At 45.9% G+C, this 26,537-nt stretch overlaps 1 protein-coding gene across 7 annotated transcripts in view; it reads right to left on the bottom strand.

The window, feature by feature from the left end:
* The window catches only part of GID8 (GID complex subunit 8 homolog), a 43,865-nt gene that overhangs the window by 13,657 nt on the left and 3,671 nt on the right, over positions 1-26,537 (bottom strand). For 3 of the 7 annotated variants that reach the window (XM_068111120.2, XM_068111121.2, XM_068111122.2), the window contains 2 exons: positions 9,851-10,000; positions 8,341-8,537 (listed from right to left, as the gene is read on the bottom strand). In XM_068111120.2, coding sequence (XP_067967221.1) covers positions 8,341-8,537; positions 9,851-10,000 — 347 coding nt within the window. Of the gene's footprint in view, positions 1-8,340; positions 8,538-9,850; positions 10,001-12,844; positions 12,869-16,193; positions 16,344-26,537 lie in introns of those variants that run through there. The other 4 variants (XM_078773843.1, XM_078773844.1, XM_078773841.1 and 1 more) reach the window with 3 other exon arrangements.

Below are 26,537 nucleotides of genomic sequence, written 5' to 3'. Positions count from 1 at the left end.
TTTGCTCGACACTGCAAAAATAATCTATCTATAATTCCACTAATCTCTGTCTGTGTGTGTGTGTGTATGCGACCGCTGTTTCTCGACAACTACCGGTCCGATATACTTGAAACTTGCCAGGTATATTGCTGGGGACGCGAGGATGTGCCTTTTCAAGGTTTCATATTAATCGGACAAGTAGTTACCGAGCTATGTCCAAAAAACGATTCAACCAATCAGAGAGCAGCGAGCTATCACGTGTGCCGAACGTGCCGAACAGACTCTGCCTCGGACGGCACATTTGAGAGCGTATTCATTTATTTCACGTTGGCAAACTATGTTGGCGTTAAACTATGTTTTAAAACTAATTAAAACTACTTTGCGATTCATCGTAACTGCGATTCGTAACTGCCGTTCGCTTTGGCTTTGCGAATGGACCAAACCATTTCATGTAAATAGAGGGGGGGGATTGTCACCGTACTCGCAAGCCGTTCGCTTTGGACCAAACCATTTCATGTAAATAGAGGGGGGGGATATAATTTTAGATATAGATATAGTACGGGCATGCCCTAGTAATAATAAAACAAACTGATCTTAATTGAGTTCGGGCAAATAATTATATGACAAAAATTTAAAAAGGAACATGCTTAAATATAATCATGAAAACTGAGAAAAAACCCTCTGAAAACTGAGAAATTTTAACGAAGAAAACATAACTTATAGTTACGATGATGGGATTTATTATCTACTCAACTCTATGTCACCTCAAATCCCATTATAATATTACATAGAAAACTGCGAATTGTTAGTTTTGAATTGCGACCAAAGGAGTTATATCACCTCCACCTAGTTTTCTGAGTAATTCAACCATATTTTATAATCACCATCCCCTTTTGATTTTAATATAACTCTGAACCCGCCCTGCATATCCACAAACATTTCCAACTTACTTTTCAATTAATCAGTAACTCCAAAGTAAGGCGCGACCAATGACGCACGGCACACAGCAAGCTAATCGAGGCTATTCACTGGAATTTCCGAACACCTGCAAAGTCCAAAATCCAGTAAGTACGTAAGCAAGTAAGCACCATCAACAGAATAATTAGCAAGTTGCTCATTGATTCAACTTACTACAGTCAGTGTGAAACAACTTATCATAAACACAGACCAGAGAAACCATGAATGGGATGGGAATACAATTACAAATAACATTTCCATTCGTTCGTAACATACATAGCAAAATAATAATAATATTAATAATAAGCGTAATTACACATAGATTCAAAATTGATACAAAACTAAAAAACAACAAATTGCAATGCGTTTCGGAGGACCTCCGCCAAACCCCTGAGACTGGCTCACTGAACCCCTGGGGTTCGGTCGAACCCAGGTTAAGAACCACGGAGCTAGGCTGACCCCCATGGGCTCCCAGTCTATGAGTCCATGCTCTATCCCACAGATCCTTAACCGCCGGTCTGCAGAAGGAAAGCTACCGGTCCGTGGAGTAATACCAGGGGAAGTTTATATATAATTTTACTGCCACTCACCCGTTGGTGACGGCCAACAAGTCTATATATAATGGAGCAAGTGTGTATATATCTATTGTGTACTCCATGGGGCAGATCCAATATTTCTTGAAAGGGGGTTTCCAGAAATGAAGGGAACAGAGTGCATACTCACCTAGATGCTGCGAGCATAAAGCTATGCAGGTGTGGGGTCAGGGGCCCGATTAAGCGGACTGGAAGCTTTGGGATTTTAGGTGCTCTCAGGTACACTCTGAGCATCTGCTAACCACATTGGCTACATGTTGGGAAGAACCTTTGTTTCTCTGGCAGTATAGCACTGTCTGGCAACTCTCTGGCCTATGGTGAAAATTTTGTGTCCATCAGACCAATAGTTGCAGATTTTTTTTTTTTTTTTGCATACTGATCAGATCAAGCGTTGTATTTTTTTTTTTTTTTTTTTTTTGTATACAAGATCGAGGCTCGTGAAAGAGCAAACATTAATTACACAGAAAGACAAACCGACACATAAAACATATAACATAGGGAGCGGTAGACAAGATGGGGAGAGAGGGGGAAGGACACAAACACAACATTTGAGAGCAGGGACCGAGAGACATGGAGACATCGAGAGATCTGAGAGAGGGCGAGGGCTTTGGGGGGGGGGGCGTGGGAAGGGGGCAGTGGGAGAGGTATAAAACATATGGACACTGCCAGGACTTCCAGGAAAGAAGTTGGAATTTCAAACAAGGTGGATCTGGGGTGAATTAGCGGGGGTAGAAAAGATCAAGGTTTTGGATGGGGGAAGATAAGAGATGGTGGTGACATGTCGAATTATGACGTCATAATGAAGGCACCGATGACATCATCATTAACATATCTTATTCCCCATGGGGAGTACTTGACAATGAGCCATGTTTCAATTTCTTCCATGGAGCGGGGTCGGAGATAGAGGGGCAAAGTTTTTTCGGGTTTTTGCAAGATGGTGCCTTTACCGCTAAACCATGATGTCATAATTATCATTAAAATATTCTCCAGGAGGAGGCGCTCCTATAGTGAAAATTTCGTGTCAATCGGTCCAAGAATTGCAGAGAAAAAAAATTCATACTGATCAAATCAAGTGTTGTACTTGCCAAATTATGACGTCATTATTACGGTACTGATGACATCATTACCAATTTCTTTCCTGGAAGTCCTTGTAGTGTCCTTGTGTTTTATACTTCGAGCCACCCCCACGCCCCCCCTCCCCACACCTCCTCCCCCCCAAGCCCTTTCCCTCCCACAGATCTCCCGATGTCCCTGCTCTCAAATGTTGTATTTGTGTGCTTCCCCTTCTCTCCCCATCTTGTCTACCGCTCCCCTTATTATATACTTTGTGTGTCCGTTTGATTTTTTTGTGTGATAAATGTTAGCTCTTTCACGAGCCTCGATTCTGTGTACAAAAAAAAATAATTAACATATCTTATTCCCCAAGGGGGGTGCTTGACATCGAGCCATATTTCAATTTTTTCCATGGAGAGGTTTCGGAGATATAGAGGTGCAACTTTTTTTGATTTTTTCCAAGATGGCGCTTATATCACGGGACCAATGACATCATAATTATCATTCAAACAATTCTACAGGAGGAGCCGCTCATATTCTGAAAATTTTGTGTTCATCGGACTAACAGTTGCAGAGGATTTTTTTTTTTTCATACTGATCAGATCAAGCATTGTATTTGTTGAATTATGACGTCATAATGGAGGCACCTATGACATCATAATTAACATATCTTATTCCCCAAAGGGAGTACTTGACAATGAGCCATGTTTCAATTTTTTCCATTAAGCGGTTTGGGAGATAGTTTTTTTTTCTGTTTTTTTTTCTTTTTCTATACAACATAGATAGAGGTATAACGTTTTCCAAGATGGCGTCCGTACCACGTGACCTATGACGTCATAATTATCAGCAAAAAATATATACTGGCAGAGGCGCTCCTATGGTAAAATTTCATGTCAATCGGACTAACGGTTGCCGAGAAAATGAATTTTTAAAATGCAGACACGCACGTACGGCACACGTACGCAACCGAATGCCTAACCCTGATTTTCGCTTCGCGAGCACGGGGTAATAATCGTATTAATAGTGAAGACTAAGCTCGTTGATAAAACAGATGTACGAGCCTATAATTTAAAATTTCTTACTCAAGCACAGATTAATGACACAGCTTGACCATCAAAGGTCAGCCGAATGAAATGTGGATTAGCCGTTGTTGAACGCTAATAGCCACTGAAAATAAATTTATTACAGGCCTGCATTACAATAAATCAAGGCAATTGCCAACACCATTTGGATGTGTTTTTGGCAGTTTGTGCCCCTCAACTCCCTTGAATCTGTTTTTTTTTCTTTTTTCTGCTCGTGTGTGACAAGAATGAAACGATAAAACCACCTCCTCCATGTTCAAACAATTGCACACTTCCAGTAGTAAATGTAAACTTGGGAAGGAATTTTTTTTTTTTTTTTTTTTTTTTTTTTTTTTTTTTTTTGTATACTGAATCGAGGCTCGTGAAATAGCTAACATTTATTTCACAAACAAATCAACCAGACAAACAAAACACACAAAAAGAGGGAGTGGAAGACAAGATGGGGAAGCACACAACCACAACATTTGAGAGCAGGGAGAAGTGTGGGAGGGAGAGGGTTTGGGGGCAGGAGGCGTGGGAGGGGGAGGGCGGGGGGGAGAGGTATAAAACACAAGGGGACCAAAATTAGCAGGGGTAGAAAAGATCAAGGTTTTGGATGGGGGAGGATAAGAGATGGTGGTGAACAGCTGTTTTAAAGACCTGGAGGGTGCAGTGGGATTGAAGAGAGTGAGGGAGTTTGTTCCAGAGGCGGGAGAAAAGAGGAATGAAGGAGTGAAGGTGAGCAGAAAGTCTTGATTTTGGCAGTTTAACCATAAGAGGGTTGCAAGCAGATCTTGTGCGACCTGAAGGAATATTTGGGGGACAGAGCCCAGAGAGGGCTGGGGGGGCCAGAGAGGCCAGAGAGGAGTCGGTAGAAGACGGAAAGACCACCAACCTGCCTGCGGTGAGTGAGTGAGTGAAAGGCCCTTGGAGTTAGCTTCATCGCGGGAGATTCCAATGATTCTGAACGCTTTGGTTTCAACAGCGTGAAGACGGGCTAGGTGTGAGGCAGGAGCACCAGACCAGAGGGGAGAGCAGTATTCCATAGAGCTGCGGATGAAAGCCTTGTATGTGGTGAGGAGCTCAGGTGTGCCAAGGAAGGACTTCGCACGACGGAGGATGCCCAGTCGGCGACTGGCTTTGGAGGCCAGATTTGAAATGTGGTTTTCCCAGGAAAGATCATGGCAAATAGTGAGACCCAAAAGCTTGAGTGACAGAACTTCTTGGAGAGGATTATTCAGAAAGTGGATTGGAGGGTTTTCCAGTCGGTCTTTTCGGAGAGACATCGTAAGAGTGTGAGATTTATCAGGATTGAAAGACATGTTCCATTTGTTTGCCCAGTCTGTGATTTTGTCCAGGTCTGCAGAGAGTGAGGAGGCTGCAGACTGCCGATCTGAGGGATCAGAATGGAGCGACAGTGCAATGGAGCGACAGAGAGTATAGTCGTCAGCAAAGAGATAGAGAGGATTTTCAAGAGAGTCAGAGAGATCATTGATGAAGACCAGAAAAAGCACAGGGCCCAGAACACTACCTTGGGGAACTCCGGCCTGAACAGTAAGAGGAGATGAGAGAAACCCATTCAGGGCCACACGTTGACTACGACCAGAGAGGAAGTCCGCCAGCCATGCGTGGAGATTTCCATGGATACCAAAGGAGGAGAGTTTGGTGAGCAGAGCAGGGTGCCAGACCGTATCGAAGGCACGTGAAATGTCAAGGGAGACAGCTCTAATTTCCTGTTTGGCGTTGAGGACCTCCATCCATTGTTGAGAAAGCAGAAGCAGCATGTCCAGAGTAGAGTGACCAGGTCTGAAACCAAATTGATGATCAGAGATCAAGCCATTGGAGAAGAGGAAAGATTTCATATCTGAAGCAATGATGGATTCCATGACTTTGCTGATAATTGGGAGAAGGCTGATTGGTCTGTAGTTGCTGGGATCTGTTTTTGCACCTTTTTTGTGCAAAGCGGTGATGTTGGCTGATTTCCAAGCAGATGGCAGATGACCTTGAGCAAAAGAGAGGGTGAAGAGAACAGAAAGAGGGAGTGAAAGAGCAGAAGAACATGATTTTAGGACCCGTGGGCTGATGCCGTCAGGACCAGTTGCAGAATCAGAGTCGAGGGTTGACAGAAACTTTTCCACCTTGTCAGGAGGAAAGGACACAGAGTCCAGGAGCAGCTGGGTACGACTGGGTATGGTGGGTACAGAGAGGGATGGGTTTGGGACACAAGATTTAGAGGCAAACAAAGAGTTGAGGCATTCAGCTTTTTCACGTGTGGAGTCAGCCGTTAAGCCGTTTGAGGTGAGGGAGGGGATGGAGGGGGAACAAACACCAGAAACAGATTTGACCAGATGCCACCAGGATTTGGAAGAGGGAGACAGATAAGAGAGTTCGGTCTTGAGAACGGTGAGATATTGTTTCCTGGCTCTCCTGAGGGTGGACACACACTTGTTTCGGGCTTTGTGAAAGGAAATGAGATTTCCTTCCGTTGGATTTGCTTTCCAGGAGACGAAAGCAAGTTGTTTCAGGGCAACAGCCTCACCACAATATTCCGTGTACCATGGACGGGAGGAAGGGTATGACAACTGAAGACGAGATGGGATAAATCTGTGCATGAGAGAGAGCAATTTACTTTGAAAGAATTCCCAGGATGAGTTGATGTCAGAGGCGGTAGAGATGGGAGACCAGTCCAGATGATTGATGGCTGCTTGAAGACCGTGCCAGTTGGCCTGAGTGAAATGCCAGACTCGTCGACGCTGAGGAGGCTCTCTGAGAATGGTCAGAGAGATGTCCACTTTGACAAGCACATGATCAGATGAGCCGATTGGAGCAGAAGAAGAGCAGCAGACACTTTCAGGGAAGTTTGTCATAACCAAATCCAGAAGAGAAGATGCTCCATTGACTGAGATCCGGGTCGGGAAATTGACAGATTGTGTCAGTCCCAGTGAGTCGCAGAAGTCCTTTGCTGAAGAGCCATGGCTGGTGAGAGAGGTACCCACACCCAGCCAACTGGCATGGTGACAATTGAAATCACCACACATGAGGAAGAGAGAGTTGGGATGGGTAGATAGAAGTTGGTCCATATTATCAGACAGTGAGATGTAGATGGAGTCATCGCTGTTTGGTGGACGGTACAACACACATACGAACAAAAGGTGGGAGCGAAGGGGAAGCCGTAGCCAAAGGTATTCCTGGGGGTGAGGTGGAGAGAGGGCAGTGGAGGGCGAGTGAGGAAGAGAGTTCTTTATAAAGATAGCAACCCCACCTCCAGGACGAGGCTCAGGTCTATCATACCGGAGGAGGGAGTAACCTGGGAGAGATAACAAGGCATCAGAGACATCATGAAGGAGGAAAGTTTCTGTTAAGCAGGTCACATCTGGTTTGTCAGAAGCAACCTGTATGGAGAGGTCAGTCAAGTTTGAGCGAAGGCCCCGGATGTTTGAGGTCCATACCGTTAATGAAGAGGAAGGGGGAGCATCGGGTCCAGAACAGGGGGGGAGGGGTAGGGTAAGATGTGGAAGAGGAGGAAGAGGTAGGGAGAGCTGTTGAAGGTGTGTCAGAGATTTCAGAGATTTCAGAATAGCTTGGAGAAAGGGAAGAATGGGGCGGACAAAAGGTTTGATGGAGATTGGGTGAGGCACAGTGAGGTGTTATTTGAGGAGGGGGAAGAGCGAGGCAGAAGGTTGGGGGAGATGAAGGTGAAAGTTGGAAGGGGGAAGAAGCAGGGAGGATGCTTTGAGGAGGAGGGGTGAGAGGGGAGTCTAGGAGGGGAGGAGCGAGGGAGAGTCTCGGAGGGGAGGGGTGTGGGAGGAGTTTAGGAGGGAGGGGAGGGAAGGGGCAAGGGGGGAGATTTGAAAGGGATGGGTGATGGGGAGGATTTGGAGGGGAGGGGTGAGATTGGATTTTGAAAAGTGTACGATTCATGGGAAACGAACATTTTTTGCAAAATGAGTTTGAGACCTTTGAGTCAAAAATACGTTTGAGGACACTGGAGGAGGGGTGGAGTTCTGGATAGTTTAGGGAATGTAGAAAGGAGGAACTGTAAGAGATGGTATTATATATATATTTTGGAATGAATAGATTTGGTGAGCAAGACGAAAGCATCTCTTTGTTGGAAAAGAAGAAAAGGGTGTTATAATATATATGAGAGAAAATAGTTGTTCAGGGGAGAGATTATACATTTCTAACCATGTGATCGCGAACGAAGAACGAACGAACAAAAAGAACAACAAATAAATGAATAAGACCTGGGAAGGAAATATTTTTTGGGGTTTTTTTTTTTTGTGTGAGTAGAGATATTAAACAAGGAGGTATGGGGTGAACGACTGGGACGAAACAGAGAACGAAAATAATTTCAGCGCATTCGACGAATCGCTGAGAGAAAAACAAAACCACAAGGTCGGAGACGGTACGGTAGCCGAAGCCTACGAGTACTAGGCCGCAGAATACTCGATATGCATTAACCGACGATTGTGTATACATGTACGAAAAATTAGCACCGAAAATTTTCCAAAAAGATACGCTCTAGGTACACACACCGAAAGATAGATACAGTCTCGACAAAAACACAATTGAGAAATATCACTTAGCTTCGAAAGCGTGAGCGCATGGAACAGCTTCGAAAAGACGTGACCTCGCCGTGATCTCACGAGATCTTCTACTTTTTGAGTGCAGTATTAGAAATAAAAGGTGGCAGATACCTGCAAGTGAAAGTACAAGTAGCGGTTGGTGTCCAGCAGCTCCGGGTGCAGACCATTGATGAGTGCAATGGCCTCCTGTATTTGTCCGTTGAGGATCACATCACGGATCTTCAAACGCTCATCCAGGCTTCCCAGATCCAATCCGGGCTCAATACCAGACTCCAAGCGGAATTTTTCAGCCGCTTCCTTAAAGCCCTCTGAAAAAGCCATTTTACAAACAGGCATTCATTGGCATGACAGTCCATTGGTTAAGCAACAGTTTGAAACAGGTTTGAAATTTTTTTAAATCACACAGTGAACGAATTAATAAATGAATGCCCCAACTTTGATCAAAAATGAATGAAAACAACATTCAAATTCAAAGCTTTTCTTTTGCCCCAGCTCTTTTTAAGGGTGATAACTATTTGAATAATTTCTTATTTTAACATTTCTATATAAGCTCTGACATCAGCCCTCATAAAAATGGGATATCTCCATAAAAGTATAAAAGAATGCCCATTATTGGGAAGTTTGCAAGCACAGTAATTCTAGCATTCGTTTTGTCGAAGTTACATCTCCAAAACGAATTTATTCTTATATTTTTTATGGCACAAAAGTGTTTTAGGCCCTCTGTTGTATTAAACCACCATTTAAGAAATTATTATTTTATTCTTCGTGCACTCCCAACACGACAAACTTCAAAACTATAAATTTCCGAGCTGCATCTCTGCGCCAGCTGGGACTTTCGGAATGAAGTGTTGCATCAATAATGTGAATAGAAAGTACAAGGGGTTGACCTAATTTTTTTGACTTTGACCTAATTTAAGGTCAGGATCCAAATATAGACAAAAACATATGGGCAATACCCCTGGGTGCTCACCTGGTAGAATAAGGCAGTATGCTACACTTACTAAAGGTATTTCAAACAGTATCACGATATTTTAAAACAATTTCATTGGTTGCTAGAAGACAGGGCAGCATGTACAATCATACCAACGTAATCATAAGATTTTAAACAAACAAATAAAAAATACCTATTTTGGGGGCAAGCCCTCCCACCCCCCCCCCCCCCCCCCTCCCTAGGCCCTGATTTTTCTAATGCCTTGAACAAATATCGGTACATCACAGGTGATGAAGGTTGTGGTCAAGTTTCATGGAAATTGTATGCGTAGTTTCAGAGAAGAGAGCAGAGAAGACCTATTTTAGCAGTCCCCCCCCCCCCCCCCCATCCCCTTAAACTCCAATTATGTAAATGCCAGGAACAACCATTGGTACATCACGGGTGATGATGGTTGTGGTCAAGTTCAATCGAATTGCATGTGTATTTTCTGAGAAGAAAACAAATGCCTGTTTTGGGGGGACCCCTCCCCCCTCCCTCGACCCACACACTTTAAAGACAGATCCCCCTCAAAATGTACCATCTACATACATTACTTTGCCTTTTATACAAACAAAGTCAAAAAACAAATTTGAACCACCCTCGTATATTACAAACGAAACAAAGCGTACTTAAAAACATTACAGCACAAACCTGTGACCAGGTAGTTCATGACGAACCGGTTCATATCAGCACGCTGGATGTGCACGTTGCTGATACGTTCCAACCATTCCTCACGGGTCATTTCCTCAGGCTTGTCAGTGAAGCTCATTTCCGACATTTTTGCCACAATCCTTCGTCTTTCTGTACAAACCGACACAGACACCTCAATCAAACCAGAGATAATCAGTTCAATGTTCCCAGGAAAAAATTGTAACACCAAATACCTTCTTTGAACAAAAATAAACAATTATAAACCAAACAGTACTAATGGACCCTTGCTTCAAGTCACAAGGAACATCAAATGGAAAATGTTTTCTTTTAATATATTGATACACATGACTTTGTACAAAAAATATTGAAAGATTACATCAAGCAATTGCAACGTTTTTGTGTTCCATTCTATATTCATGTTCCGACAACAAAATACTGGGCACTCAACAATTTTTGGTTTTTAGCTACGACGAGCAGCTCTATGAGAGGACCGCGTTGTTGTTCTTGTTGTTGGGGTGCCTTTTTGAATAGCGCATGCGCATACACTCAGACGTGCGAGGTAAGAACATCGCAGACTAAAATCGCGATTTGTTTGAAGAAACCAGAATAAATTTAGCAACAAAGACAACATGAATGTTTTCATATCAATCTCGTTTCACAGAACTTGACACAAATTAGGTGTAATTATTGAATAGCGCATGTGCATACACTCGGACTTCCCCTACCTACCAAGCCCGTTTCAAATTATCCCTCTGCCACCCAGAATTAACATTAATAAATAACATTAATGAATTAACATTAACAGATATAATATTCACGTCCATACATTATATGTAATCAGTTGATGAAGCATGTTGCGTCGCAAAACAAGACAAGACCAGAACTGAAAGACAAAAAGACGCTAGTGCATGCGTATAATTTAATGACTTGTCGAATTTGGTAGCGCATACTGCAACGGATATCCTCATGATTCTACACGTCGCAGCTGGTGACCACACTGGTCATTTTTCTCTTGTTTTTTTTTTTACCAAAAGAGCTTTAACTGCTAAAAATTAATATTATTGTGTTAAAAAAGAAAATAGCTGAAAAATTCTGGATGATACACTACTAGCTATCTGCCCGACTGCATGTCTGAAAGTGGAGACAGTAGGCCATCCTCTCAAATAACATGGATATCGGGATGAGTTCCACACTCCTGACACCAGTTGTCGCATCGGAGGCGCAGCAAACACAGGGCCTTGAGCCAGAAATCTAAGACCTCTGTCAATGGCCAAAACTATTTTATGGAATTTACTATTCTTTGTTCAGAATTAAAATTTGCAAAACCCACAGTATCATTCAATAGCCTGGTGTTGGCTTAGCGGTTAGGGTGCCGGCTTGGGATCATTGGTCCTAGGATCCTGGGTTCGAATTCCGGTCGATCGCTAAATTAACACCAGGGGGGTTGACTCAGCCTGTCATCCTTCTGAGGTCGGCAAATTGAGTACCAGCTTGCTGGGATGAATGATCCCGGTGTGTACCCCGGTTTAGAATAGGTACACCATATCCCTGCGCATCATAAGAGGTGACTAAGGGTTGGCGCCAGGAAGGGCATCCAGCCATAAAAACATTGCCTCAAACAGGGAACCATGATTGTCATGGGACGCGCAAGGCTAACCCCTGCTCTAGCGGGGAAAATGGCCTTAAAACGATCATTCATTCATATATTCCACAGTATCATTCAATAGATAAAGCTAAACTCGGGGTGGGTCACACACAAAGGCAGGAAGGTGAGAAAAGGCTTCTTGGAGTATAGATGTTTATTATAAAATACATATGGGGGATAGGACGATCAATAAATAACGGTAGAGGTCTGGCGGTCGACAGACACAGATAGGGATGGGGAAAATAAAAAATGATCTTGTGTAAAAAAGGAATAGAAATAACCCGCTATGGTGCTGACAATACCGGATTCACACAACAAAGGGAGGTGTTGGGCTAGCGGCTAGGGTGCCGGCTTAGGATCCTAGGATCCTGGGTTCGAATCCCGGTCGATCGCTGAATTAACGCCAGGGGGGTTGACTCAGCCTGTCATCCTTCCGAGGTCGGCTAATTGAGTACCAGCTCACTGGTAATTCCCTGTTTGTCGTTAAAGGCGGCAAAAGGGTTGGCGTCAGGAAGGGCATCCGGCTGTAAAACATTGCTTCAAAAAGGGGACCGAAAAACAACAACAACCACGGTTCCCGAAAAAGGCCAACCCCCGCTTTGCGGGGGAAAATGGCCTCTAAAGGTGGTTATTTTATATATAAAGGGAGGTAAGGACTTAAGGCTGGTCTTGAACTGTCGTCATTCAGGGTGGAGTGACTGACACAGGGAGAAGTGCAGCTCAGGTGGGTGGCAAAGAGTTGTCCATGAGACGAGGGAGACGGTCAAGCAGAGAGAGGGTCGTTATCAAATGTGAACTACTGTAATCCTTCATAGGTTTTTAAGCCTCAGGGACCGCTCTTTCGTCCCTACATTAGCTGTCCGCTTCCAGTGGGCAGCGCTGCCCTTCTCCATCCCACACCTCAGGGAGGAGCCCCTGGAAAACATTCCGCTCCTTTCCAGGGCTCTGCAGCCAACTTTACCGCCATGGATTGCAGTCCACCGGCCAAACAGCTTGTGACAATTCCTAAACAAAAGCGCGTAGCACTTTCCCATGTGCCTTTGTGCTCAAGTCCTCACCTGGCCTCACCTGTACAGGAGGTTTTACACCATACACTCTTACCCTCTTTTGCTATATTGTTTTCAATCACTGCCCCCTCAGTGCACATATTACATACGACCTCTGACAAATATCTATTACAAAGGTAAATGCAATCTACTCAAACATGGTCCATACCATTCTTACCACATTCTAGCTATGGATCCTCTATCCCCTTCCACGTAACAATATTTGATAGATGTACTCACATTCCAATTGTAAATACTTATGGAGGTATTCGGTTGAAAAAAAAAAAAAAGTGTAATACTTACTACCACACCGTGGCATTTGTGGTCTATGCTCGCACGTCATGTGCGGACAGACATACACAAACAAACTGACCCAAATGCAGCTTTCACCTGTGATGAGTGTAATGAATGCAAAATGAGCATAAAAGTTTCCACTATAAATCCTGCGATTCAAAAAAATTAAAAAGCTGAAGATGAAATTCCAAATCATGAAGTCAGAAGTGTTTCACTGGTGCTCTATCCAATCACAATTATGAACCAGGATAGGTAAAACAAATTTTACGGTAAAAACTGAAAAAACATTTATTTTTAAAAAACCAAAAAAAAAAAAAACCTTATCGACTGCACTGATAGCAAATACATTTACTATGATCTGTCAAATTCTTTATGATTTTGTGTGTTGAGGTTTTGCAAACTTCATTACGATTTTGTTAACTAACATACCTGCATTTCGCTTTTGAATGAACGCCTATTATTTATGACTTCATAACGTTTACAGCAAGATGCTCCATTTCTGCTTCTTCCAGTTTTCCCTTACAATTTTGTGATTGAAGGTTTGCGTCTGCATCTACCTCGTTCACCGCCAGTGTCCTCCAACTCCCCTTCCTGTCCTCCTTCACAGTGTCCTTTCTTCCTCCAAGTCTCCCTCTACCCTGCTGTTGGTATGTTCCATCCACACTTCTTCCCCTCCCAACTCCCTATTTCCACTGTTCTTTTCACTCTGTTATGTCTTTCTCTTGTCATGTCTCTTTTCACTCCACAAGCCTCGACTCTGTGTACAATAGCTGTAAACATGGAGGAAAGCAAAATACAACAATGGCGAACCAGGAAGAATGAGTGCATACAACGTCATGAGGTCAGAACTCGTAGCTGGAAACGTGGTGACGTACTGTGCTATTGAGTATGGCTGGACAATTGTTTGGCACGGCTGGCAAACCAGTTTTAACAAATCGACATCCGCATTGAAGGCATGGGATACAACAACACAACAACATGCATTTTAAAGGCCATTTTCCCTGCTAGAGCGGGGGTTAGCCTTGCGGTCCCCATGACAATCTTCTCCATTTTGCCCTATTTTCTGCATCTCTCCTTGTTAACCCCCTTGCCCGCATTTCTTCTTCCACCATCTTTAGCCAAGTCTTTCTCGGTCTTCCCCGTCCTCTAATTCCTTCTACATTCATTTCCATCACTCTTCTCAACCAGTCACTTTCATCCTTCCTCAACACATGCCCAAACCATCTCAACCTGTTCATTTTCACAGCATCAATCACAGGCTCTATTCCCATAATCTTTCGCAATTCATAATTTGTCTTCCTCTCTCTCAACGATACTCCGCACATCCATCGAACCATTCGCATTTCCACCCTTTCCAACCTTCGTTGCTGCTCTATGTTCATTGCCCATGTCTCACTCCCATAAATCATAACACTTCTCACACATGCAGCATACACCTTTCCCTTCACCTTCAACGACACTCCCCTCCTCATCAGCACGCCACTCAGTTCCCAAAACTTCTTCCATGCACATCTCACTCGAGCAACCGTTGCCGAGTCTGATCCACCTTCTCCATTCAGCATGTCTCCGAGGTAGCAAAATGTTTTCACACCTTCCAGCTTCATGCCGTCTCCAAGATCCAACTCAACATTTCCTCCATCTGCAGCTCCCTCTGTGCACACCTTACATTTGAATGTAGCTGCCACACTGGTTAATGACCCTCTCAGACCACTACATTTTTGATGAACCCACAGCGCACATTGTACATTGAATGGAGTTCACTCCGACACCCTTCCTACACACAGCACAGGGCCACTTCCCAGTTCTTTCCACCTCAACACATGCTTTACCACTTGCCATCACCTTCGTCTTTCCGATATTCACCTTCAGACCTTTTGTCTCCAAACATTCCTTCCACTTGTTCATCTTTTCCTTCAGTCCATCCATACTTTCCGCAATCAACACCAGATCATCTGCATACAACAACTCCCACGGTAAACCCTCCTTTACGTTCTGAGCCAGCACCTCCATCACAGCTACAAATAGTAGTGGACTTAGTACCGACCCCTGATGCACTCCCACCTTCACCTCAAACTCACCACTGTTCCCGTCCTTCGTCCTTACAGCTGTGCGCGCTCTTTTGTACATTGACATCACTACTCTGATCAACCATTCCTCCACTCCTAACTTCCTCAATGCCCATGTCAATACTTTGCGTGGACCCCTATCGAATGCTTTCTCCAGATCAACAAACCCAAGAAACAACTTCTTCCTCTTCTCCATGTACTTCTCCTGCAACTGCCTCACAATGAAAAGCGCGTCTGTCGTTCCTCTTCCTGGCATAAATCCAAACTGCATTTCGTCGATCTTCACTTTCTTCCTTATCCTCCTCTCCAACACCGTTTCCAATACCTTCATTCCATGCTCCAATAACTTTATCGCTCGGTCCGAGCCACATTCCAGAGGGTCACCTTTCCCTTTGTATAGAGGGACGAGGGTACTCTGTTCCCAATCCACTGGAATGCGGCCTTCTTTCACCACCAGATTACAAATCACTGTCATTCTCTTCACACCCCAACTTCCTGCTGCCTTCAACATGTCTCCCACAACTCCCGTCGGCCCTCCCGCTTTTCTACTCTTCATTGCTTTTATCGCTTCCTCAACTTCCTTCTCAGTTATCTTCTCTGCCGGTCCTAAAACTGGGTTACTCTCTATGTTGCCATCCCATTCATTCTCTGTATTCAACAGCATTTCCATACATCTTTTCCATCTTCCTTTAATTCCATCTGGGTCCACAACGATTTGTCCCACTTCATCCATCAAGCAACTCACCCCCATCACATCACACCTCTCTTTCGCTATCTGCTTTGCAATCCTGGATACTGCTCTCTGACCCTCTTCCGAATCCAAGCGTTCTCCGCACATTTTCCTACATGCCTCCTGCGCCTTTGCTACCTCTTTCTTTGCAGCCTTATAACTTTCATGCTCTGCTGTTTCTTCTCCCGTACCCTTCCCCTTCTGCCACTCCTTGAACTTCTTCCTCTTCTCGTCAATCCTCTTTCCAACTTCATCATCCCACCACCATGTTTCCGAGTGCCTCAGTGGTCCTTTTGTCCATCCACATACCTCACCAACGGCTCCCAACAGACTAGCTTTCATTGACATCCAACCACTTTCAAGCTCAACCACATCATCCTCTACCTTACTCAGCCTCTCTTTTGAAGGCATGGGATAGAGGAAGCAAATGGGTTTTGGTGCAAAACAGATCAGTGAGAACAGTTCAAAACATGGTGCAGACAAGACATCTTGTTCTAACCAGAATGGGAATGACATTTAAGAAAATTGTGTTGCATCCCTTATGAAATACTTATTCTCCAACCTTCATCCGCAGCACTTGGGTGAAGGTAGCATATTTTGCTGGCAGCATGGCTGTACCGCTGATGCAGTGCCACCTGTAGGTTAAAGTAGGACAGGTCTTCGAGTTTGGCCAGGGTGCCAGCAAAAGCTCGCCTACTGTTCGTGAAGAACACTGTAGGATCGTTAACATGCACCAACTAATGTCGGTAGATGGGACGCCTAGTTTAACACACATCCGAAGGACAACGACAACAACAACAACAACAACATGCATTTTAGGGCCATTTTCCCTGCTAGAGCGGGGGTTAGCCTTGCGGTCCCCATGACAATCTTCTCCATTTTGCCCTATTTTCTGCATCTCTCCTTGTTAACCCCCTTGCCCGCACGAAGGATCCGAAGGACAGCATGCACATTAATGAATCACCCGAGTTGTTAGCACCCGAGTTAACAGCTGGCTTTTGCTTAACAGTTAACGCTGGCTTGAGGTCTTAAGGTCCTGAGTTTGAGCCCGTCATGCCACCGAATTAACACCAGGTGGATTGATTCAGCCTATCATCTTTCCGAGGTCGGTAAAATGAGTACCAGCTTACTGGTAACAGGGGCACAGCTCCACTCGCAGCAATGATTCGTTGCACACCTCCCTCCCATAAATAGTGATGGCTTTGTTCAACCAGTCTACAGTGTGTGTATATATCTATACATATATATATCTAGATATATAGATATATATCAAATATATATATATATATATATATATATATATATATATACTGAAACGCAAAAGAAACTTACCACCTTTGAAACCTTTAAATATCAACAATAACACTGCGTGTAGTAAATGTGTGAACTTATTTGTGGACAATAGTGTCCTCACTGTCAGACAAAACGGTCACGGATGGTCACTTGAACCTTCAATGGTCACTTCATAGCACAGCTGTTGAACAGCCGTTTTGACTGTCAGTGATTAGCCAAGGGGTACTTGATAATTTTAATGAGCTGCACGTGATGTCTTGATATTGGCTTTAAAAAGGCCAGTGCAAAATGGGCATTTCAATCAACATGCCACGATTGTCAAGGGATCAACGGCAGCGTGCCCTGGGCATGCTGAAAAGCGGACTGAGCTACCGTGAGGTGGCACGTCGCCTTGGCTGTTCACACCAGACGATATCGGCCCTGGTGGACAGAGACACCCTCCACAACTCTGCAGATGACAGACCTCGATCAGGGAGGCCAAGAGTCACCACTGCAAGGCAGGACAGGCAGATGGTCCGAAGTCACCTGCGGGATCGATTCCGTCCAGCATCCCGCACTGCGGCAGAAACTCCGGGGCGTGCAAACCCACGGATCTCCAATGATACTGCACGAAGACGACTGCATGACTATGGCCTGACTGCCAGAAGACCATACAGAGGCCCCGTGATGACGGCTGCCCATCGCCGCAACCGACAGAGATGGTGCCAGCAGCATCAGCGGTGGACCTTGGCGCAGTGGAACGAGGTCGCTTTCAGCGATGAGTCAAGGTTCTGTGTGGACAGTCCTGATGGGCGTGAGCGTGTCTGGAGAAGAACTGGCGAGCGATATGCCGATTGTTGCATGCGTCAAGCCAACAGGTGGGGTGGCCCAAGTGTGATGGTGTGGGCCGCCATATCAGGCCGGTACAGGACGCCACTGGTGGTTGTGGATGGGAATCTTAACGCCCAGCGGTATGTGGATAACATCCTGCGACCTCATCTGCTGCCATTCCTGCTAGACCACCCAGAACTGAGAACCTTTCAGCATGACAACGCTCGTCCCCATGCTGCTCGCTTTACCACTGCATTTCTCCAAGGCGAGAACATCAACACCATGCAGTGGCCTGCGCTCTCCCCTGACCTGAATCCCATAGAGCACCTGTGGGATGAGCTTGGGAGACGCGTAGTTGGCAGGGCCAGGACACGGGCAGAGCTGCTTCAGACATTGAGGACTGAGTGGGACAGAATCCAGCAGCAATCCATCCAAAGACTGGTAGGCAGTATACGCCGATGATGCACTGCCTGTATCCAAAACAATGGTGGCCACACACGCTTTTGAAAGGGGACTGACATTGCACCCTGTGCTGTTCTGTACTGTAGAACAAAGTGATGAGATGGTGTATCTTGGTCAAAAACTTGACATGTCATCAATAAAATGCCAATGTTTCAATTAGCAATTGTTGGTTTGTTTTATTTTGAACTGTTACAATTTTATTACATTTCAAACAAGTGGTAAGTTTCTTTTGCGTTTTCGGTCTTTTTGAAGTTGGTCAAAATGGTCAAAATGGTCAAAATTTTTGGTCAAAATGCCCATTTTGCACTGGCCTTTTTAAAGCCAATATCAAGACATCACGTGCAGCTCATTAAAATCATCCGGTACCCCTTGGCTAATCATTGACAGTCAAAACGGCTGTTCAACAGCTGTGCTATGAAGTGACCATTGAAGGTTCAAGTGACCATCCGTGACCGTTTTGTCTGACAGTGAGGACACTATTGTCCACAAATAAGTTCACACATTTACTACACGCAGTGTTATTGTTGATATTTAAAGGTTTCAAAGGTGGTAAGTTTCTTTTGCGTTTCAGTATATATATATATATACACATCAACATATATATATATATATATATATATATATATATATATATATATATATATATATATATATATATATATATATATATATATATATATATATATACAGACTTGGCATTTAATATGGAATATTTTTTTTTTCTTGACTTGGGTTTACTTTCTTAACTCAGTATATCAATCTGGTGAGTTTCTTTTACACTTTGGTGATTTATTTGTTAAAACATGTCACTGATTGTCTGTCGCAGCAAGAAGTCAACAACAGGATTATATCACAGGTGGCGTGGCAAAATGTACGGACAGGTGCATTTGATGATTGGCTTCACAGTCGGGTATACAAGGGTTGTTGCGTTCTGTATTAGTGGAAAACAACTGCTGCACATCTCCAAAAATTATTGCCGCTTCCTCTGGAGATGGTCCGTCAACTTGACAATGCTGTTTGTCATGGAGTGGTGGCTTTACGAAATTCTGGCATGAAACAGCATGCTATTGCTCGGCAGTATAGCATCACTCAAGGTCAGGTGTCAAAGATCCTGAAACGAAATGCTCAGAGGGGTGTCCCTACTCCAATACCGAGGCCAGGACGTCCCCGCAGAACCACAAGGAGGGATGATCGCCAGCTGCACCAGTTAGTCCGCAATGGCCGTACCAAGTCAGCTAATCGGCTTAGGGCTGAGTGGCAGCAACTGACAAATGTGCCTGTATTCAGAAGGCTAGTCAACCAACGACTGGTTCAAGCAGGCTATCGTGTCAGGCGTCCCCTGAGAAAGCCACGTCTGACCAGACAACACCGCCAGTGCCGATTGCAGTGGGCCAGAGAGCACCGACAATGGCAGCCAGGACACTGGAATCACATGATCTTCAGTGACGAGTCTAGATTTCTGGTCTATCGTCAAGATGGCCGCGTCCGAGTGCGCAGACAAGTGCATGAAGCCCACAACAAAGATTGTGTAGTGCCAAGAGTCCAAGCTGGAGGTGGTGGGGTGACCGTTCGGGCTGCTTTTCATGCAGGGGGCAAAACTGACCTGGTTGTTCTGAATGGAAACCTGAACCAGTTCAAGTACAGGGCCATTCTGGACGAAACATTGCTTCCATTTGCTCGTGCAGCCTTTCGAGGAAACTTTGTCTTCCAAGATGACAATGCACGACCTCATCGTGCTCGCATGATCCAACACTTTCTTGCTGACCGTGGTGTAGAGCATATGGAGTGGCCTGCCATGTCCCCGGATATGAATCCGATAGAGAACTTGTGGGCAGAATTAACGCATCAAATCGACCACTTGGACCAGCAGCCGACCTCTGTGCATGAATTGCAGCAGGCTATTGTCACTGCATGGCAAGCGATTCCTGTCCAAACCTTGGCAAATCTCGTGAACAGCATGCCTCGACGTGTACGTGCTCTCCTGAATACTCGTGGGGGTTACACGAAGTACTGAACTGTAATTTTACTGTCCGTAATGCCAGTCGTAATTTAACTTTTGTTTTTGTTAAAAAAAAATTTGGCTAATGTGCAAAATAGAGATACTTCTGGAAAACGTACAGAAGTTTAACACAGTACTGTCCATGAATTGAGTTCGATATCAGTTTACATCACTTTCAAGGATCAATTTATTTGTTTCGAAATGTCAAATGTGGTTTTTGTTTCTTTTAAAGGTCACATTAACAAAATCTAGAATCATTTCAACATAATTCCAATGAACTTTTGGTTCTAAGACATCCTAAAAAGTAAGTTCACCCCCACAAAAAAAATATTCCATACTAAATGCCAAGTCTGTATATATATATATATCTATATATATATATATATATATATATATATACTGTATATATATATATATATATATATATATATACTGTATATATCTATATATATATATATATATATATATATATATATATATATATATATATATATATATATATATATATATATATATATATATATTGTTACCGACACGACTTTGATGTTATGGTGGGCCGAGCGGAATGGCCGCCGTGTCCGCACAAGTTACCCGATTACACTCGAACCTTGGCCGAGCCGCGCTACGCTAGATCAATGAAGGAAAAGGACACAACGGCTGGGATTAAAATGACACGACACCAGGGATACGGTTCTCAAGACCTCCGGAGGAGGTTATAATATGGCGGAAGGTTAGATTACAGGAATGAGAGGGACAGCATAGAAAGATAGGCACTTAGACACACTTATCTTATTCCCGACAGACCACAGATAAACAGGACAAAACTGACTCACAGGGATTGATGGCAAGGAAAGCGGGCAGTCGATGGCTCAAGGTGCACTCTTGGCTCAAGGACAGAATCGACCCGGTCCGGTCCAAAGATGCGGGGAGGTATCGTCGCGCTGGGGGTGGCGTCCTTTGCTCTCCGTGGTTCAGGCGCATCTGACTTCACATCCGGTAAGTCGCTGCGTATCTCCGGCGGGGAGTGACACGCCCTCGGCTAGTTAGCTCCGCCCCAGATGGAATCGGTCCGCCCTTCTTATTGGGTGCGGGGGGGCCACCGGGCTCCGCCCTTGACGAGGAGCTGACAGGGAGCCCCTTCGTGGTAACCCCGTCGGAGCGCATGGTCAATGGCGGCTAACCGAGCCGGTGTGAGGACGCACACTCCCCCGCGCCGCGCCGCCCCCATTCTCCTCTGTTGTTGTAGTTGTTGTTGTTGTTTCATGGGGAAGATGGGAGGAGGTATGGGGAGGTCCTAAACTCACTACTGGTGCCATACAATCACATTCTGGTGCAACAAAGAGTCAGAATTAATGGAAACGAGTCCTTAACTGACATAGACTAAGAATAACTAGCAAGATGTCCGAAAGTTGTCTACGTGAGATGCGGTGGACCTGGGCACGACATTTAATGGGGGAAAAAGGGGAAGGTCGGTTCTACAGAGTGTTATTTACAGGCAATGGGACTAGGGAATGGGGGATTGGGGATAGTTGGGGAGTATTGGGGAAATAGGGGAATATTTACAAGCGGATATGGATGGAGGCCAAATCCCATATCCGCAACATTGCACCCTTCTCTACCCTCGGGGCGTCCCGACCCGATAAATTTTTACCTACTTTAGTGTGGCACTCAGATGTAGTTCCCTCTACTATTAACTCTACCCTGAGTGCGACAGTTTTACAAATATTCACAAATGAGTAAATATGTCCCCCTGCGACGTTGCACCCTTCTCCTCACAGAAACACACCCACAGGATAACCGAATTGCGGAAAGAATTCGCAAACTAAACATACAGCCGGTAGGGAGCATTATTTACAAGACTACGCTGATATTTACACTACGATCCAGGACCTGTTTTTGGAGGAACACATGCAGATGTTATGCATAGAGAGAGCACGCATGCCAGCATCGATACACCAACCCACGAGTGCTCTGTGGCCTTACGGCCTTTAATAATGTGCAGAGCACCCCATCCAAGCACCAAAAGCACCACCCCAGCACCAATCGGTGCAGTCACCATTGTTCAATGAATAAAAATAAATTCAACAACCCCTAACCCTGCAGGTGTCTCTTGCTCTTCGTGTGGTGCACTTGGCCTTCTGGCTTCTTTCAAAAATAAAGAAAGGCGCCAACCGCGTCCATTTCTGTATTGTGGCCTTCAGTGGTGTCAACTAAAAGTGGTTCACCTGTATGGCATAGGTGCCACGTTGACCCATAGGTCCATCCACGGGTGGTGCTTGGCCGCAAAAGAACTGCGGTCCATTGTGGGTGGCCACCAACATTGCGGTCCATATGGTGTATCGATCCAGGCAGCAAGCAGCGAAAGTGCAGGCCCACAACTGCGTAGCCAGCACCTCTCTCTCCTCTCTCTCCTCTCTCTCTACCCCAAAGCCAGATCCTCGGCGGTGGGAGACAAAAGAAGAAGACAAGTGAGTAAGGTGGTAAGGGCGCAAAAGTGCATGCAATATAAGATGATGCACACTGGGGGCACATGGGAACCAGGTGAGACAGGTACGTTCCTACCGTACGCCCCCCCCCCCCCCCCACCAGGTAACCTACATGGCCCCTCCCTTACCCCTTACTGTATCCACAAAACACAACACTACCCATAAACATCTACTTTACAAATCAACAAACATCCCTACTGTCTTCCCCGTTCCTCCCATAAACCAAATTCGTCTTCTCTCCCTCCTAACCAATCAAATTTGCCATTTTCAACTTTCATCAAAATTTGCCATTTCCAACTCAACATCATAATTTGTCATCACCAATTCATCATCAGTCCCTCCTAAGGAGGGAGAGATGGAATCACCCCAATGTCTCATCCACGTCGTGATGCGTCTCACAAATCCTCACAGCAATTCTCATTTCCTGCAACAGAACAAAGAAAACACAGGTGTGGAGTCATCATCACCACAGGTAAGTGGCTGCGTATGGTGCGACAGGTTCATCAATCCTAACTATTTCCTAAATGACTAACAACGTTACACTACCCGGGGTCTTTCTCCGGCCAACCCATTGGCCCTCTTACACTATGGGTTCTACAAACCAATTCCCATTGGCCAAACTGTGGTGCTTCTCAATTTGGGGTCTCACTCCCCCGATTCATCTCCCGGTGCCCTTGCACAATTTCTGGGCTGTGACGTGTAGCTCTCCCAGCAGGTCTACCCACCTGCACACCTCCACCACTGCAGTTGCCACCCGAGCTTACCTAGCTCCTCACCTTAACCTATCTAACTGGGGAAGGCCCCTCCTGGCTCTGTCACCCCTTGGTGCCCTCTGGCACTGGGCTACCCAGGTCCGTCCTCCGGATCCTCGGACCCCATCCACAACTCCCGGCTCCCAGAGCCCACCTGCGGCCTCACCTGGCCGACATCCTCACAGTGGTGGAGTGCTCAAACCAACTACACACACTAACAGGCTACACGCCCAGCCATTTCCACAACACTAATGCACCCATCCAAATACCATTCTTCCACTCGCACCACAGATGCCAATATCCAACCACAATTTACCTATACCCTCTTACCTAACACTTACACTACCCGCCCCGGGTATCCGTGATGGGGGTCCATCCTTCCCCCATTCACACCTTCGCACCATCCACTCCACTCCACAATTTCCACCATACTCACTCCACGACCATCCATTCCAATACTCCATACCATTTATTCCATACACCTGTCCTCCATTCACCTGTCGTTGCACACCTGTGCAATCATACCTGGTGCCACCTGCACCCTCCTCCTCTTCCTGGACCATTGGGTCAGCACAATACACAATCACCTTCACTCACTCATACACTGCTCCACACACCTGTTCAGTTGCACACCTGTGCAATCACACCTGTTCAATCCTCAAACACACGGCATCATCTCATCTAACTACTCCCCTCTGAAACTTGCGCTTCCCAGTCGTCCCTTTAAACTATTGCGCTCCCACGTCATTATCATCCACACTAAACTACCTGCGTCCCCACTACAGGTATCAGTCACCAACTAATCTTAACGTTACCTAATGTCATCTTCTAGGTCCCTATCAACATAACCTAACCCACCCGGGCTAGTTTTCACTGCCATACACCCCATAAGCTATTGCTCCTTTGCCCCCCCATGGGAAGGGTGGCAGGGATGCCACCCTTACCCACCGGGCCTATCGCTCCTCAATCCCACAGTCCTCTGGCACTAATAAGCCCCCCTTATTCAGAGGTACTGGGTCCCGCCTCGGCATCTAAAGCCGAGGCAATCCACGGGGGCGCCTGCTCGCCGGTGTAAGGCCTTATCCGGTCGGCGTGGACGATCCGAGGGAGGGCTCGTGGCCCCATTTTGATCTTAATGACCACGTCACAGATTTGCGACAGGACGACTCCTGGGCCTTGCCAGGGGGAGGTGAGCTTTGGGCACCTTCCCTTCCGCCTCCGGGGATTAAAGAACCAAATCTTCATCCCCGGAGCGTATTGACTCCCCTGGCTCCGGTCGTCGTACCTGCGCTTCATCTTTTCCCCCGCCAGATGGAGTTGGCGGCGGGCGAAGGCATGGACTAGCTCCATGCCTTCCTCTCGGTGACGTGCGTACCCCTCCCTCGGCGGGTTAACCACTGTGTCTGGCACGGGACCGCATAGCAAGTCGGCGGGAGCCCGTAACTCCCGCCCATACATAAGCAACGCTGGACTGCATGCGGTGGCCCCGTGCTGGCTGGTTCGGTAGGCCATAAGCAAATAAGGGAGATGTTCGTCCCAGTCATCCTGACGGGTGGCGGTGAACAGTGCCAGTTGTTGTATCAATGTTCTGTTGAACCGTTCCACCATCCCGTCAGATTGAGGTCTTAAAGGCGTTGTTCTGGTTTTCCGAATTGACAGGAGACTGCACACATCTTTTAGCAATTTGCTCTCAAAATTTCGTCCCTGGTCGGTGTGCAACTCCTGTGGAATCCCATGCCGGCACACAAATCCTCCACGAAGGCCTGCGCTACCACCCCTGCTTCTTGGTTGGGGAGGGCGTAGGCCTCCGGCCACTTGGTGAAGTAGTCCATCACAACGAGGATGTACTTTTTACCTAGGCAGGTGCGGGGTAGTGGGCCTAGGATATCCATGGCCACCCGCTCTAGGGGGCCCCCACCTGGTGTAATTGAAGGGGGGCCCTCATCCTCCGTGCTGGTCCCTTTTTGGCAGTACAGGCGTCGCATCTCCGACACCAGTCCTGTATGTCGCGCCCCATATTCACCCAATAAAACCTCCGGCGTACCCGCGATATTGTCTTTGTCCTGCCCAAATGGCCGCCGGAGCGGGTACCATGCACCTGTTGCAATATGACGTTCTTGAATTTGTCAGGGACTATCACCAGCCAGGAAGTTCTATCAGAGGGAACCTCCACCCACTTGCGATACAAGATGTTATCCTTCAATTCCAGGGTCTGCCACTGAGCCCAATATGCCTTTGTTTGTGCCCCGAGGGGGGTGACCTCTTCCCCCTTTGGTCTTTGCCCCAATTTGACCCAATTGAACACTGGCCCCAGGACAGGATCCTCCTGCTGGGCCGTGCTCCATGCCAAAGTTCCGAATTCCTCATCCGGTTAATGAGCACATCATCACGATCCGAACACAGACTTTGGACCAATTCTTTTACTTCCTCCTTTATCTCTTTCTTATCCTCTCTCCGTCGCTTCTTAATTTCGCTCACCCCTTCTTCCACTTCTTCTAATTTCTGCTTCACCTCCTTCATCTCTTCGTGCGCCCCTTTAAGTTCTTCCTCTAACTCCACTTTATTTTTTTATATGTGCTCCCGCACCTCCCGCTCTTTAACCTCCATCACCTCTACCACCTTGTCCATTTTCCTCGTCAGGTCCTCATGTACCGTCTGACACTCTTTTTTAATTACCCCTACGTCCTTTTTCATCTCCTTCTGCGTCGATTTTAAACCCTCTATTACCGCTGTGTTCTTCTTTACCTGGTCCCCCAACTCCTTTTGTCCCACTGTCAGTTGTTCTACTCCCAGCGTCAACTCCTCTATACCCCCTTGCAGTTTTACAGTCCCCTTTCTCACCTCCTTCTCCATGCGCTCCTTACAGTGCCTCACCTCCTCGCGCACTCCTCCGACCTCCTCACTCACCCCTCTTCTGATCTCCTCTCCCATCACTTGCATCTCCTGCCCAGATGCCACCCTCATCTGCTCCATTTCCTCCCTGTGAGCATCCAGTTTGGTTTCTACCCCCATTCTGACCCCCTCTATCTGCTGCCCCATTTGTTTAACTTCCCTTTCCGCTTGGTCCCTCATGTCCCTCAATTTGCCTTCCATACTGTTTTCTA

Source organism: Myxine glutinosa, chromosome 3 (assembly GCF_964187855.1).
Source record: "Myxine glutinosa chromosome 3, kmMyxGlut1.1, whole genome shotgun sequence".
In the NCBI taxonomy this organism is placed as follows: Eukaryota; Metazoa; Chordata; class Myxini; order Myxiniformes; family Myxinidae; genus Myxine; species Myxine glutinosa.
Note: the sequence above shows the minus strand (reverse complement) of the source record. Positions and strands in the feature narration are given on the sequence as shown.